Below are 18,608 nucleotides of genomic sequence, written 5' to 3'. Positions count from 1 at the left end.
GTTGGCCCCACTTAACATTGAGCGTTTATTTCAATAAGTTTATAAATAAAAAAGTTACATCTATCTAAAGAATGTTTACCCGAGCGAAGTCGGGGTGGGTTGCTTTTTTTTGACGGCCCCCCCCTTATGAAAAGTGGTCACCGTTGCCTATAGACTTGAGCAGTACCATGGACATAACAGAGTATGCTGTTTCGTCCATAATACTCTCCATGCGTTGCCATTCCTGAGGACTCAGGTGTTTTTCCTCTTTAGCCTATAAATTCACTGCACACCGAAACAGCCATGCAAACACAACTGCTTCACGGTTGAAACACAATTGGAACAGGTGCCCAAGCAAATGACTTTTGTACAGTCTCCCTCTGGTAAATCCCTCTGCTAGTATATAATAAAAATTAAAAATGGGTAGAATATGTATTATACTTATTCTATGGTATTTATTCTATAAAAAAATAAAAGTTATCGGTACACTTAATAAGTTTTTATTTTTAACCATGTATATGGATATTTTGACAAAGAAATACAGACAATATGTTGTGCTATATATATATATCTAGGTACTTAAGTACCTATAGTAGTATGAACATGTTCCATTATTCCGGAAGATGTCATTCACAACATAATTATCTTAGAGATACACTTACTTAACTACGTATATATTATTCTCACATCTATACTTATGTGGCAAGATATAACATTAATATATTTTAAATATAAATAAGTAGCAAAGATAATATTAATACAACAATCGATATTTTTGTCGCGTTGTCACATTTATATAAAAACGGCAACAATATATAATATTTGTTTTTCTATACTTGGTATAAATATAATTTAATGTCTTTTTATCGAATTTAGTCACTTTAATACATATAGTGAAATTGTAATAATACAAGGCAAGTGTAAGAGATTTTTTTAATTCTTAACGGCTTTTACCTTCTTCAGGTATATCTGCCCTATTGTACCCTCAACTGATTTTTCAAATCAGATTTTATCTATCACTATTTTATAATTTCCTACTCACGGAAAGAGATGAATTAATGGGCATCAAAATTTACATAGATATTCGAAAATTTTTTATTTGGGTTCAGCTAATATAGATTAAATAAGACCAATATTTATTTATTTTCAACTTTATTAGAATTCTTCTCTTTCCATCGAGTTTATATGACTCTCGAACAGTATATGTTGTACATACATAGAAGATATTTAAGAAAAACATAAAAATAAGAGATCATATCAAATACAATGGAAAAAAAATATTTAGGAATTTTCTGTACGTTTGTTACAGCATCACGCAGAAACTACTGGACTAAACTGGATGCTGAGGGCCTACCATGAAGTGTTTTCCGAAATTTCGGAGCGAAACGAAACAGAAATTTGATGTTAAAATTACATAATACATTTGGAAATATTAAAAATGTTAAAATATTGTTCCTTTGGACTTTTATGATAGGATGTATGACAAACGAAATGTTAAATTCCATTTATTGATCCGATTTTGGTATAAACAAAAACACGAAATTGAGTTCGAAATTTCGAAATTTCATTTCATGGTAGACCCGCTGTTTTTAAGTTATGTTCTTGATGATCGAACTTTAAATCTGGTGTGTTTTATCACCTTTCAAAATTCATGCATACAAGGTCGTGAACAAAGCATCTTTTTAAAATAAAACATACAAGACTGATAATTTCTTACGTTCATACTAACAAAACGCTTACGATTTTAATACGTGACTAAATTCAGTTCTAATAATTGCAATATTTAATTAATACAAAAACATTTTAGCTATTAGTTTATTTTTGCACTGTTATTTCGATAAAAAGACTGCACTAATGTAATGTCAAGTATAGAAAAATAGTCTGTAAACTTAATACCTAATCTAGCCTCACGACGTTGCGTACTTAACTATTAAAAGCGGCACATTTTATTTGTCACTTACTCGTAGTAATAAATATTTTTCTTTTAATTTTAAATAGATCTAATTTAATCAAACCACTCTGTTTTTAATGTACTTGCATTATAAAGAATTAGTATGCACCTATTTTACAGGACCAACATTTATAGGCAGTAGTAAGTTACTCAAGTTATAGAAGTATATAGATAGGTGCTTAATTATAGAAAGCACCTAACATTCCGTTTTATTTTTTTATTTGGCATGTTTGGTAATTAAACCTGTCATGACAGTCGAAATTGGTATTTTTTTAAACAAACAACAAGAGATTATTAATTTTAATTTAATATAAAATAAGTCTCAGTACATATTACAATTACAAAAGCCTCTATACTTCCTTACATTATTAAAAATAATGCAAATACATTTTATATTACTTCGATGGTGTAACGTAAGTATACATAAACAATTAAGCTGAAACTATAAACATAGAAAAATAACTCTTTAGAAATAAGTATCAAAATTATATTATACGCCTATAGTGACGGTAAAAAAGAAAATATTTATAGTTTGATTATTTATAGGCACATTTGGAAAATAAATATTGTAATTTCTAATCAGTCTTACCATAGGCACCGCAAATTCACAACAACATTAAGTATTAAATATTTTTGACAATATGTGTTATTATATTTAATTCTATTTAATTTACTGATCTGTAATAATTAGGCAATGAACAAGTTTATTCTTACACGTTGAGTACGTGTTTTTATACAAGTATTTGCAACTTATGTTTTCACTTATAAGTCAGGGTACGTATGTAGGTTAAGTTTCTATTAAAACATTTTACATGTGCATGCAGCCTTAGAATACACATCAAACATATATAACCATGTACATACATCTAATAATTGGTAAATACCTAAATTTAGAATAATTTTACGATTTTGGTAGGTATGTGGCACAGAGAGAATGTTGGTAACATTTTGACAAAACATTAAAAGTATATGACTTCATAATCTTAGCATATTGGATCATTACATAAGCTTAGCTAAAGTAGCCAACTCTGAAAGGATTAATGACGTCATTGCAACATTATCTTTAGAATTCTGACATTATTACAAAACAATAAGGCCTTCACTTCCATAATTATAAAAATTTTGAAATATGCTGTAAATTTGTATTTACTACGATAACCCTTATGTAGTGGTTATCAAAAAAAAAAAAATTACCACAACAATAAGTAACAACTAGCTCCATTAGATAAGTGAGAAACGAATCTATTTTTTGACGCTCATATGAAAAAGAAGCCGTCTCATATTATCTCGAACTCGCTAGCAAATCTATCAATAGATTCGTATGTCATTTATCTAGGGAAGCCGATTACTTACTTAACATATAAAGGTATTATAATTATTCCACGAAATTTATATGTAAATATGCGCTAAAGTAGTTTAAATAAATGCATTAAATTTAAGCTGCCAAAATGCTTAGTATCACTTCTATTAAAATTATGACACCAGAAACTCAATTAAGTACGTATTCGTAAGGTTCAACTTTTGGTGCTATACTTAGGTAGATAGTTCCAAATATTTATCTATATAAAATATGCAGATAAGTTATTAAGTTACATAATTATGATTACAAACAATCAGAAGGTACATAGTTGTAAATGGCTTTTTGTCCTTTTAAATTATTTATTATGCTGGGTATTTGAAACAATCTCCTTATATCTTTTTTATCCATTGAGATATTGAAATATTATAATAATATGACAATTAACAAAAAAACCTTAATAAATAAGACAGTTAAACGAAAACTAAGTACACAAAAAAAAACAGATTACACCTGTAGAATGATTAATAATAAACTAAATAAAATAGAAACCTTTAAAACATAAATAAAAGTATATATATAATATGAACCACAATGAGATTACAGTATACAGATCGATACACTAAGTTTATCAAAGATTGATAAATCAGCATCAAATATGTAAATTATAAATATGGGTACTAGGTCATCAACTTAATATTTTAATGTTTTTTTACTAAATGAAAACTCAAAACAATGAAAATAGGTATATATAAAAAGCTATATCAGTTATATGCCTATCTCTATCTTCAAAATTACTCAGATAAATTATTGTAATATTATAATATATGCTATTAGTATGAAAATAAATGGCGTACATAGAAAATCTATATTATAATTTAGAATGCATATATCATTATATCTAATTCTGACCAACGCACCATTATTTTAAATAATCATAAGACTCAACATTAGAAATTTAAGTAACACACCTACTCTAAATCTATACAATATTAGTGTGCAAAGGTGCCTGACTCTTTTATAAAAATTTTAGCCATTATAACTCCACTCACTCTAACACTGACTAAACTCTCTACAATTAAAATCGAGTTTTATTTATTTAATACATTCATATATACATACATACATACATATATTATATACATACATATATATATTAAAATTGCTAAAATGTTCTTATGAAGAGTAAGTACATGAAACCTGTTCAGGTATAGATTTTTTTAATATAGGTAGTAAATTTATATTTATCGATGTCAAGTTTAGATATTAATAAAATATATTTATATATACATATAATAATAATATAAAAAATACTTGTAATATAAATGCGTTAACTAACAGCAATTTATTATTAGAATTAAACAAAAGCATTAAATATAACAGTATGCAGATAATGTACCTACTATTCAAAATGACCTCTTATCCTGAAGAGAATCAAAACACAGACTAATTATACAGTAAATTATTCTTAGTAATGATTTTAGTGATACACATATTAAGTTAAGATTGCAACTTACCAGCCTATAATATACCTCTTTTAGGTAACAAAAGTGGATACAAGAGTGTTTATGAATAATAATGGCAAGTTTCAGCTAAAGAGCTCTTAAAGTATACAATAGACATATTTCTATAAACAAGACTGACATTTTATACTACTGGAAAAAGATAAAAAATATGTATATACAACTAATATAGTTGTATTAAAAAATAACCATATTTAAATAGATATTAGTACACTTAACAGGCACTTTGCACATATGTGTCAATAAAAAAAAAACTTAATCATAACTATTGTAATAGGAGATTTTTATAACTAATTTGTAGGCAACTTAGTTTAGTGTATGAAAAGATCGCTATGTATTAAAACATACATATGCAGTTAATACTCTTGATATCAAACAATGTCAATAGTTCAGTGTCGAGTGTAGACTTCTCCTTGATAGACACCAAGCAAGGTTACTCCAGTGTAATGAGACATGATAATATTATAGGGTCACACTTCAGGATGACAATATTATATTTACTTTAAATTTATTTCACTTCACAACATTATAGCAATGAATTATTATTAATTAATTGATAACAATACTATTGAAATGATAGAAGACAATATTATCAAAGATTAAGAGATTCAAATTATGGCATTTGTTGTGTACATACTGAAACAAAACTGTACCTACAACAGTGCCCTTATACTAACAAAAATTTTGAAGGACTGCCAAAAATGTGTAGAATTAAACATGTAACTGTACAGAATAATGCCATACAAATATGGCTATTATTCAGCATAGAACTTACTGCTTTACCACTATTAAGAAATCATAAAAAAATATTAACTTAGTACCATTTATTTGTAAGAATTATAAGATTCAATATACATAACAATAATAATAGTACTTTTTATTTATTTAATAGGAGTCTTAAAAACAGATTTTTTTATTCAGAGCATAGTCATTGATACAACACTTTGATAATATTGTAAAACAAGTGCAACTCAGTATATATATATATAAAGGAAAATGTAAAATTGTTTTTGTTCTTATATTTAATATTAGAGATTTCTCCATATAAAAAGAGATACACTAACTTATTACAAAAGATTATTATTAGCAAATTGGAGTCGATCTATAATTATATTGTCAGATCCAACTATGTAGGTAAGTCCATAAAACATACTGATACCCATTTTTATAGTAATACAATACTTGTTGCTAGTATGTTCAAACAATGTATTGTCTTACCACTTAATACATAAACAGACAAAATTCTATTTTTATCGCCATATTTTAAATATATTCTTATAATAAGGTACTAAATGGACATATATTTTTATATTTATTTAATAAATTCTTTCACTGTTATCATAATGTAATGGATGGCATAAAATTTTCAAATAGCTAGATATAAAAATTGTGTATAAGCACATTTAGAACACAAATCTTAAAGTGGAAATTTAATAAAGAAATCAAATATGTATAGTAACAAATCAATGTGTATAAATCTTTAGGGCATGGCCTGCCCTAAAAAAATTATCTTAATCAATAATGGAAAATTTGGTGTCAAATTGTTAATAAATATCATCACAATATATGTACCTAGCTGTACATGTCGTGATAAAGTATTGTATAAATTTGTAAAATAAAAAATACAATAGAAATTAGAATTTCCATTCCAAAGAAATGATCAATCTACAATGAAATCTTATAAAAATTTCTTATCACTGTTTTTCTAAATAAATTGCACTGACATAAAAATAATGAGCTTATTCTATAATCATCCACATTGTGGAAAATAAAAAATAATGTACTGGAATGTAAAAATTATGAAAAATGCAGTCAAGAAAGTAAATAATCAGTCATTAACAAATATAAAAGCAGAAAACTTTTAATGTTACAATGAAAATTAATAAAATCCTATTTATTTGCACACATCAATGGATGTATTTTGAATTACCCAAAAACCAATTGAGTATGGCGGCAAAGAAATATGATTCCCATATCTAATTTTGCGAGGTTCCAATTCTGGCAATGCAGAGTCATAATATAGAGGCCAACCATTCAGTAACACCGTCTTGGTTCTTCTATTATTAGAAGGTGCACTCAGAATGTATTCATCAATATATAAGTTGTCTCCATGTAAAGCAGAGCCATTAAGGAGAAATCTTGGTTTAGCCATCTCTAAATTCACAGCGTAAATAGTAATTGCTGTTGTATCATTAGTGTAATTCCTATTTGCACAGTGAGCGTACATTCTTTGGTAGCGTGAACAGTGGCAGTCTACATGTAACACCTTATTTCCTACAAGTTTTTTGAATAATATGCTTATCCACCAATCAGGAAGAGGTTCTAGATCTTTGTCAATTAAACTGTAATTCCCTCCAAAAAAGCTCTGTCTTATAACTGTTGTGATGTTATTTTGTGCAGAAAGGCCTAATTTGTCAACCCAAAGTGGACTAGCAGCATATGAGTTGGATAGTCCTGGAGCTCCGCCCCCATACGAACTACTGGTCTCACTGAGCCACATAGGAATTTGGGCATATTCCTCAGTATTTCGTCTCATTGTTTGAATACGGTCTTTCAACAAATCAAATGTGTCTGGGTTCCAAAAATCATCCAATTTAGCTGTTCTACTATTCAAATAATAATGATGCCAGGATGTTACATTAATACTATGAGATCCGTTACCTAAAAACTCAACCATGTATTTGAGACATTGAGGTTGCTCAGGTCTAGGCTGTGTTGTATCTGGGCCGACAAGCAATGATTTATTAAATCCAAAATTATTTAACAGCATACGGAGCTTCTTAAAATCGTGAGCCAATACATGAGGAGTGACTGTAATATTGAAAACATGATGGTAAGAGTTTGGTTCATTACCCAGCTGCCAATCAATATCATAGTTCTTAGATTTAGAATATTGTAAGAGTTCCTTAGCATTTACATCATTCCATCCATGCTCATCACGAATTAATGCATTTAAGCTAAACAATAATTTTAAGTTTACAGCCTTACAAAATTCATTTATTTCATCCCATTTATTTCCAGTCAAAATGAAGAATGGCAAAAATTTGTGTCTACATAATTTTTTTACTGCTGCACAAATAGAACTGTGGTGATTTGGGCAATGCTGGCATGTCGCTATAATGTCCTGTTGGCTAAATATAAGACGTTCAGACATAGTGCCACCAAGGCGTAGACGTGCTGGCGCCAGTGCTGCGGCCAAATCTCGTAATTTTGTTTTCTTGAAGTCTAAACTATCATAGTCTTGAATTTCTGAAGTATCAATACCAACGCTAAGAAAGTCATCTGGCAAATAAGCTATTACCTTTTGATGCTCGTTGATAGTGACAAAACACTTATTTCCTGTATGGTATTTCACGAACAGAACCAATAATGCCACATTGCAAGAAAATACAATGGCACATATAGCCACCAAACGTTTGTTTGACAACATTTTATTATTTTGAGATACTATATGTACATTTCCAGAGTGAAAAAGTCTAATCATTAATTCTCAGTAAACATGCAAACCAACAAAATTCTTCAATAAACTACAGTCAATATTGCCATCACTGTGCTGAAGCAAACAGTGTATAACTGAAGGACAAGAGAAAATTACAAATAAATAAATACCTAATCGTTTCTTGTTTGTTTTAAAATTCATTCACATTGGATAGGCAAAGAGCACGACTCATACAGCCCAGTCATCACATAAATATTCTTAAAAGTTGTAGTATCAAGTATCAAATATAAATTCTACCAATAATAATTACCATTATTTTTGATCTTCATACATTTTATTTGTACAAAGGTTACTTCAGGATCAAAAACACGCGCATAATGTTTTTGGTATTGTAAGCGTTCATAGGATACCGTAACTGTCCATAAGTAGATACTATAAGGTGAGCTAAATGCTTATTTGCCTCCTCAGTGGTATAAAAAAAACTGCTAATTAGGCACAAACATACAATGAAACAGACTGAGCACGAGGGACTGCAAAGGCACGCCAAACTTCACACGTCTACATACACATACACTAATATAAATACAGGGGCAAACTTAGGGTTCATGATTAAATTAGTAAGCATAGTTTTTTTAAGAGTGTTCATAATTTTAGTTTGACGAAATATTTCAACGTCGTAAATAAAAAAATGCTCTGCTAATAAAATAAAACGTTAATCATGTAGCAAGTTATTAAGCTGTTTTGTATTCATGTCACGATGATCGAACTGGACTGCTTTCGTGTTCACTTATAAATCTCTCACTGATGCTCCACCAGTACGTATCAATAGCGCAGGAGGGATCACAAATCAAAGTTTCCTCTTCATAAACTCTTGAATGGTTAAGGAGTAATGGGCTGGTTCGCAGTAAATTTTATAATATTGGAATTGAAATGTACAGCATATAACTGATGTATGACGGCAGGCTGGCTCGGCGGTCGACGATAATGGCTGCTGATTCCAATAGACGGATACTAGTACTATTTTTATGAGATATAGAAACACAGGTACACACAAAGACTATTTATATATTTTAAGAACTGTGTTAGGAGTATATTATATTTACTCCATTTACACTAATGCCGGGCAGTTATATAGAAATAATAAAAGTCAGGCGGCCTAAAAAAAGATGAATCTGCAAAACAGGAAAGAAAGAGATTATGGGTAGCAAAGAAACTATAAAAAGAAAAAGTTCTTAAATAGACAACTAAAAAGATTTAAAAAAGAGAAGTAAAAGTACCAAAGTGAGGATAACATATATAATATAACAAGGAATTGTATAATGCAGTTAATGCAATAAAAAAATATTTCAATTGCATTACATCGAAGCATAAATTCCACATCCCTAAAGATGATGCAGACTCTCTTTTATGTTATATTTGTTATCAAGAGACGAATCTGTGAACGTTTGATGATAATTAGATTTTCTTAATTATAGCAACAACTGAAAGAACTACTTACCTACATTGCAATTGTAATGATCTCTTTATGGTTATCTTTTGTGATGATAAAACCTTTTAGTCTTTTTTAGATTTTACAACCTGTTCATTTTAGAGTTTACTCGCATACCTCAAAGCTTAGATGGCCGCCTACAGTGCGGTTGTCACATGACATGTTTTCTTCCACGTACGCAGAATGAGCGGTGAAATGAGCTCTCTGTTGAGGTTTTTCCAAGAGCAAAAGACTACAACATGGAGTTCTTAAAAAAAGGGGAAAAGAGAGCTCTTCAGGGTCGGCAGCGCGTAATACCCCTAATAATGTAGGCGTTCATAGGCTACGGTAACCGCTTACTATCAGGTGTGCCGTATGCTTGTTTGTCACCTCAGTAAAATAAAAAAAAAGATTATATTGATAAATAATGATATTTTGCTGTGAACAGTAACTGGATTTATACTTGTCAATGTCTAAATTTTGTGGCCAATTAATGGTAATGAGTAACTACTTTTCTTGTTAATAAATAAATAATATTAAAGTTTGTTTTATTTTTCTAAAAAATTAAAAATAAATAAAAACAGGTCATTCTGTATCTCTAAGTATAAATAAATATATTAACTTATTCTGACGACATATTCCTTAAAAAAAGTTTAGTAATCTTGGCAAGAATATTATTTAATATTTGTATATCTTTCCATTTTTTTTTCGTAGATCCGATATTACATTAGGAAAGTTGACAACTTTATTTCTTTTGTTTTTTTTTTTTAATAACAGTCTTTTTTAATATACAAGATTGTTACTACCCTATTTGATGTTGTAATCTGCCTCCAAGTTCACGAGAATCTTGAATGACTGTATCTTTGTTAACAAATTTCTCTTGTGACGTGATTGATTGTAGTTCAATATTTTATATATTTTGCTACGATTATTTTTCTTTGCATATATTTATTTTCAGTCAATTTTTATTAATTTGAATATGTTTATATTGAATATACTTACCGAGATTTTTATTACAATATACACTTTGCTTTACATTCTCCACTGTAACTATAAGCATTGCTAAACTACATAATAATTATTATGTTCGTCTTCAACTTAACTAGAACATTATTAATATTTTTTTTTATAATTGTCATCATCAAATACAATTAAGCCTCGTAAATCTAAATGCGGCCCTCCTTTCAAAAATGTGTGCATGAAATGTCAAAATCATACTCTATACTTACTGTAAATTAGAAAAACAATAATTTTACGACTTTCTTTAAATTCTCTATATAATAGTATGCTGTTCCATGGAATTATCTAAAGATTATTTGCAAATATACACTCCAGCAACAAATATTTTTTCTCAATATTTCTATAATATATAAGTTGACATTAAAAAAAGATGTTTATTTATCTGTGAAAAGTTAAATTTAGTATACTTCCATAAATTTCCTTATCACACAAGTAGGTACTATACTTCACAATTTTCATGTTCTTTTTCTTTATACTTTTAGTGATAAAATCATAAAATTTTCGGTATTTAACATAATTAGAGCATGCAGCATATACAGCTTATCAATATGGCAAAATATAGTGAATTGATTTGTGACAGTTTCAAATAGAGTACTGTTATACGTGATAGAAAAATATAGTAACATTCATTTACTGTAGGAGCGAGAATAATCTTACTCATATTTTCAACTTATGCTTTGTTTCTTCATTATTATATGTCTGTGCATTATACAAATAGTATCTCCATACAAATCCTTCGAATAGCGAGTCAAAATTTTCATACAATTATGTACGTGACAGGGTTACTAGATTAGAAATTTATTATTGAATTTGATTACTTTAAATTAAGATATATATGTGAAGGTACTAACTTAAAATATTAGAACTGGAATAATAATAATAATAAACTCTTTATTGCGCACAGTAGAGATGTATACAAGGAGTATTTATACAGAATGTGCATATACAAAAGGCAGCCTTATCGCTAAAAGCAATCTCTTACAGACAACCTGGTAAATAATCCTATACTAAAAACAAGGAATTACATAGGAGTGATAAAATTGTAAATTCATACTGCTATGAATTTATGCTATGAATGAAAGCCTGCGCTAGTGTATAGAAAATGTTATACGGCCGTATAACCCTACCAAATTTAGATACAATCTTCTTGCATACTTTCTACGTAAACTGTGTCAAATATATAATCTAGTAATGTAAAATTTGTCATTGACAAAATAAATGACATATCAAACATTTTCTATATACTAGCCTGCTATGAATTGAGAAAAATTATAACTAATGGTGTATCTTCTGTCCTCTTTTTACTAACTATATTTGTTAAGAAGAAGGGAGGCGACTATATGATTTGAAGTTTTTATTTTATCATTCCTTCTGTGTTATTTCCTGTATTTAGATCCTATATAATATTTAACTTTATTTATATATTTAACTATGTTATTTATTTATTAAGAATAATGCATAGAAAAGAATAATAATGCGATAGATAGAAATCCATAATTATTTTATATTGCTTTAAAAAGTAGTAAAATTAAAGATTTAGGTAAAATATGGGAAACCGCTATTTGTCCAATTTCCATATATATTACAAAGATGTAATTCTTTGTTCTCAGATATATTATACATATGTATGAGTAGTGTCACTAAAAGTGACGACCATTTTATTTTTTTAATTAACCGATTTCTTTGAATATGAATATCTCAGAACCTTTGTAGATTTGAAACGTAACAGTGTTACAAATTAATAATTGAAGTGGGACACATTTTAATGTTATGCGTTTTTTTAGAAATATTTACGTATGGGGAAAAAAATATGAGTTGATTAATTGCAATTAAATTAACTAAATGCAAAAATAATATTGTATTTTAAGTTTAAATTCTTAATGCTATGTTGTTAACCCTTAACCAAATAAATACTTTTATCATTTTAAATAAAATGGCGCCCATTTAGATTAATTTTAATACCGAATCCATATTTCAAGTGTATATGGATCCTCAGATATACATTTTGAAAGCAATTTTACTATCATTGGTAAGAAGTAAGATAATAAACTTGTCCTTAGTATAGATTCTTATGAATACGTTGCACATCTCCAATGTAGAACTATCAATTCTAGTACCAAACTAAAAAGAGGTAGTGCTATGGGTATTAGATAATAAATACATACTTAATTTTATTTTATAAAAACAGGTATACATATGAATAGATATATTCATTAATATAAATTCTGTATTATCTGGGGATCGAACCCGTAACCATCGATATGTGAGGCGGTATTAAACTGCTACCACATTATAATAGACCTCTACAACGTACCACCAAGATCATTAAACGGCGATTTGTGTATGCTGAGTGTAATACAGTATTACTGGAGAGCAACATGTGCGTCATCTCACTGAACCTCTATGCCAGATCTGAAATCATCATAGTTCATTCTTTGTGATTTTGTCCCAATGTGCCAACTGGTACCCCACCAGCATAAACCAAATGTTCGCATTTCTTTTCCATCCATAAAAAAAATGCAGCTTGCCTGCGCCTCTTGTAGCAGTGTCTAAACTCGCCAGAATCCAATATTAATACTTCAATTGTAGAAATTTTCTCCATCTATCCTACATACATTTCTTTGCATTTTCATAAGCGTTTATAGCCAATAAAATTCTTATATATGTTTATCCTTATCAGATAATTAGGTATTTATACAAATATTAATTTGTTTTAATTATAAATTCATAATAGACTTTAAATGTGAATTATTACTTTTGAAGAAGTGATTTTAATATAGTAGGTAAACACTCTAAAGATTCAGAATTCCAAGATTATTAATAGGTGTTTAAGAACTGAGGTAGACACTTAATAATTACATTATATTATAAACTATTGTAAAGAAATCTAATTATAATCTGTAATTTTATTCGCGTAGTCATCGTCTATTAATATTAATGTAATCACTGCTGGTGATTACAGTTGTGAGTAAATTTAGGTCTTACCTACTGCTCTACTAGGAGATAAAGGATTGTTAATAATGGAGAGATCAGTCCTCGTTACTAGCAATATACACTGCCAGGTCAAGCGCCAGGCGGTCCTGCGTAGAAACCATCGTCATTTGTTATTTCCTAATGAATTCGCCATTAGGTATATGATGAAGTCAGGTCAGTTTGCATAACCTGCTTCATCCTCGTCATTCCTACCTCCACTCACCTCCTCATGTATACTATTAGATTTTTTTTACATCATTATCATCCACTAGAATCTAGTGGATCTAGTGACTAGATGATCCTGTGGACATCGTATCATCTATAACGCTATCTATTAAAAGTAATCAGAAGTAGCAATTCCCATGCAAACTTAACTATTATAAATTTATCGATTTTTCACCTGAACTGGGTTTATTTATTTATTTATATAAAAAATAAATAGAATATAATATAATTTTATCTAGATATGATACAAGAGGCTGCCTTATTGCTAAGGAATCTCTTCCAAACAACCTTTGGGTAGATTTAATCTGTATTATAATGAACAAAACAATAAAGAAATATTTAAATCGGTCAAGCAGTTTTTGAGAGGCATAACATACAGCAATATATATATATATATATATATATATATATATATATATATATATATATATACCACCACTGTTCTTTATCCTTACTAAATCTAGATCCATTTAATTTACTTGTTTAATGTACCCTTGAAGCAAGTTAAGCCTTACAAAGTTGGTGGCGGCATGATGAGGCGATTATTGATTTCCTTAAAATATAGTTGAATTTAATAAACATTATTTTGATTTTAATGTTATTCTCATACTGCTTCTGAATTCTTCTTTGTTCATTTATACTTGCCTTATTGTTTCAGCTGTTTACAATTGCAGTTTCATTGTAATTATGGGGCGGAAGTATATATTTAGTTTAGGAGCATATTTCCTCTTGAATGTTCCAAATATAATATCTTTTGCGTCATTCCAAATTGAGAAAGATCTATACGATATACTATATCCGAATTATATGAACTTCAGCAACGAATATATTTTACCGCTTGACAGCAATCCCGAAGAGGTTGAGAAAGAAACGGGTCCAGAGCTGAAACACCACTTGGAATTAGTGGTCTTGTCTCAGTTGATGACGTCCAATGAAAGTGACATTGTGTCAAATGAATTGGACGAATACATGACAATTGCTACTATGTTGAACAACACAAGAAGGGGAAATTTTGCTATCGATTATGGTGACGCTGACGGAGAAGACCCTAAAAATATAGAGGCGGAGAAGAAACAAATACTTATTAACATAAATTTGCAATTCATAATTCATACAAGGTATCTAATTGCCAAAGCTATGAAGCTGAAAGAGGGTATTAGGTATGACAAACGATACAAGTTAGGTTACTTGTTTAATAGGATGAGACGCCTCAAATACGAGCAATTGAAAATCATTAGTAACGCCAGATATCAAAATATGTCATATTTCCGTAAACTTGAAGGAACTTTACGTTACTACGAGAGAGTCGTCCGTTTGGACGTCGATATGAGAGATACTGCGAGACATATTAAGAAAGTATTTAAAGAAAAAGCGATATATGATCGATTTTAACGTTGTATGTACGTAGGTATAGAGTAACTGTGATTTTTGCCCTGTATTTTAACTTGTGTTGGCACCTTTCAAACTTTGATTTGTTTGTTATGTAGTTACTTATCAGTATTAATAATATTCGAGTTAATACGGGATATTAAAAGAGCATTGTTTTTTGCCGAGGAAAGCTAAGACATGAAGCGCATTCCACAAACTGAACGTTACGAAATGAGCTTACGAAAAAAATTTAATAAAAAATCTTTCATTATTCTATAAATATGTTTATTAAATATCAGCGGAACGAACATAGAACGGAGTTTTATAGCAGTGTTGTGTTATAAATTCATGTAGGTAAATAGTTGTGAAGTTACTGGTACGAAATACTATATTAAGTTTTTCTTCTATAACAATTATTGATGATAACTTTATTAAGCAGATGTTACGATACTTCAAATAGGTCAACCTCAATAACTCTTAAAATTTACTTTATTGAAGTTACAATAATAGGACCCATAATTGAAGTATTCATTCGACCAAATTACAAATGTCTAGACACCTACAATACAGATTTTAGAATTTAATTGACAGATTTTAAGGCTTGTTTTTGAATGGCACCATCAATAAAATGGCAATACAGACTGATGTTTCGCAGAAAGTACATTTTTTTACAAAACGAATGTAGAATAACATTAACATTATGCTGGAAATTAGATTTGTATACATATGACTAATTTTATTACAATATGTAACCCTAACATTACAACAAATTTATAGATACGCCAACAACATAGGTAAACTAAGTACAAAAGACTCAACAAAACTTGTTTAAAAATGACTCTCACACACAATGGAGAATGTGTTCGGAAGCCCACATACAACTGCAGACTGCGTTGTGACAGAGGTTCTATGGTTTAGATATACTACTAATACAATAGGGTTGCCATCCGTCCAGGTTTTCTTGGATTTTTACTCGCTCGAGTATATTGTTTCAATATTTCAGAATCAGTTCCAACTAAGTAAATCGATTAGTAAAATAAAAAAATAGAATCAAACATATAGGTTTTAATCTATTAATAATCTACATAAATGTGGAAACTAAGTCTTCTTTATGATATTGATTTTACAGATGGCAACTCTGTTTATAAAAAAATATGAATTGTTAAAGAAAGAGGTGTTGATGAACACTCACACACGAAAGTCTTATAGGCAGTTCTCCCTTGAATTGTAAATTCCTAGAACATGATTCGCGGGAGTAGAATTTAGCTGCTAATTTTGGAAACTTAAAGTTCATCGTGTTTTGGTCCTGAGAACTCCTCGTGGCTGATGAAGCCATTCTTGTCTTTGTCTTCGTGTTGGAAAATCTCTTCTACTAGTTTGTCATGGCTCTCCAGCATCTGCTTGATGTCATCGCTCATTTCAGCGCCATCGGGAGGTACCATCTGTTTCTTCAGGTAGTCGCTGACCTGTCGAATCAAAATTGAATATGTTTAATAAGATGGCAGTGTTAATATATCTATTTCTACACTTTCATACTACTTGTTTAATCCTCAACCAATAATACTCTCAATTTAGAAAGTTTTACATAGTACATTTTAAATATTTCAGTGTACAAAATGTGTGATTAGAAAATGTAATTGATATTTTAATACTAGCCCTTTATTTGGGACAGGGACGAGGGAGATGGTCAAGAGAGCGGTCTCATTACTAGCAATGTCCAATCAGGAGAACTCTATACTGTGTTCTCTGGCGACCATCATAATTAATTAATTAATATGGAATTCCTTACGAATTTACTACGATAACAAACTGGCCTGATCTCACTCTCATCAACCATCCCTCATTGATACCCCGCCAGGGTTATTAATAACGCGCGGAGTTACTATTTTAAAATCTAGTAATATAAATAGGTTTTATGATATGTCCTTTCGTCTACATAGGCTATTAGATAAAACATCAAGTCTTGTTAACATTTGTAATTTATTTTCAACAATTATAAATAATTTGTATCTATATAATGAGCATTGCTTTATTTCCATCAAGCGCACAAGTTCAAAGAGGAATTTAACTATAGGAATATTAAGGACGTAACAGAGATAGGAATTCAAAGTGTAGGTACCACATTTTGATTTAATATTTGGCGAGGTTTAAAATTGGATAGTCCATTATAGGTCCATGTTATTACACAGACGTGACAATGTGAATATTGAATAAAAATGGTGAATTGATTATGCCAAAAAGACAAGTGATATAACTACTTATTTTATACATAGATATTGAGTATATACTTTTGTAGATTCCACTAGTCATAATAATGTTGTAAAAGTGTTTGTATGTTTGTTTAATTATGCTTAAATGGCCGAACGGATTTAAGTGAAATTTGGCACACAGGTAGCTAATATCCTAATTCAACACAAGGGACATTTTATAAACTTTTACGTTTATAATAGTTGTATACCTACAAAATGAAAATTTCCGATTGCCAGTCGCCGACTCTTTATTTTAAATATTGTTAATTAAATAGAGATGTTTGATATATTCTCAATTATTAAGATAAATATGTTCTAGAAGCAATTTTGTTTTATACAAAAAATTTGATGAAATATGTGATATTCTTAGCAATGTCTGTACCTAAAATTACTTCTAAGACTTTACTCATACAGGAAGTGTTATAATTTCCTGTTCCAGTTTTGTTTCAGTATCTCAAAGGATGCTTACGAGTAAGTCACGTTTCGGAGACCACATAATCCTGGGAAATATTTTAAATTTTTGCATGCGGTATTTATTGCTTAAAATGCCAATAATTACTACATGCGAATCAGTTAGGTATTTGTACGAGTATGAATACAAGATAAGAAATATAAGATTCAAAAGATAAGAAGCAATTAATTAGCTAAGAGCAGATAGTTTCAATGTTCAAGTTAAAAAGCAATAAATATTTCTTACAGTGTGTTAGTAATATTTACAAGGTGCAATAGGCAGGGTATAACAATTTGAAATCTAGCAATAGGATCTAATATCAATTATTGACATTATTAAAAAATTCTTCTACTATCCACAAAAAAAAAAAAAAAGAACACTAAACGGTGAAATTAGTCAGGAATTTGTTATAAAACTTTTTTTGTGAAAGAATATAAGTGTTTTTTTTTTAATATTATCAATAAGTATCTAATATCTTTCCCTATAATAAACACTGTTAATTTTTTTAATACTAAACGGTCACATGACTAGTATGAAAAGTTCAACTATACAGAATAATTATTTAATCTGTGGTTATTTTCTGCTACAAGACGGTATGGTGACGTATGATGGTGCGGAATATTTTGTTAGATGCATGACGCTGTTCATATAAGAGTTATCACTTT

The 18,608-nt window shown here is 29.4% G+C and overlaps 2 protein-coding genes across 2 annotated transcripts in view; both read right to left on the bottom strand.

The window, feature by feature from the left end:
* Nucleotides 1-463: 463 nt before the first annotated feature.
* Nucleotides 464-8,354, bottom strand: LOC113520008 (heparanase-like). Its single transcript, XM_052895455.1, has one exon. It carries the CDS (start codon nt 8,232-8,234, stop codon nt 6,645-6,647), a length of 1,590 nt encoding a protein of 529 aa, XP_052751415.1. The 5' UTR covers nt 8,235-8,354; the 3' UTR covers nt 464-6,644.
* A 7,939-nt stretch (nt 8,355-16,293) lies between these two features.
* Nucleotides 16,294-18,608, bottom strand: part of LOC113518347 (FK506-binding protein 2) — a 58,893-nt gene continuing 56,578 nt past the window's right edge. Inside the window, exon 4 of the mRNA XM_026903225.3 lies at nt 16,294-16,709. Within this exon, the coding sequence (XP_026759026.1) occupies nt 16,527-16,709 (183 nt within the window). The 3' untranslated portion in view covers nt 16,294-16,526. The remainder of the gene's footprint in view (nt 16,710-18,608) is intronic.

This window comes from Galleria mellonella, unplaced genomic scaffold, assembly GCF_026898425.1.
Source record: "Galleria mellonella isolate WM207_F2 unplaced genomic scaffold, CSIRO_AGI_GalMel_v1 utg28, whole genome shotgun sequence".
Taxonomy (NCBI): domain Eukaryota; kingdom Metazoa; phylum Arthropoda; class Insecta; order Lepidoptera; family Pyralidae; genus Galleria; species Galleria mellonella.
This window is presented reverse-complemented; position numbering and strand designations above follow the sequence as displayed.

What these genes read in the sequence shown, in the direction of transcription:
- LOC113520008 (XM_052895455.1), bottom strand. Translation starts at nt 8,234, where the DNA reads ATGATTAGACTTTTTCACTCTGGAAATGTACATATAGTATCTCAAAAT.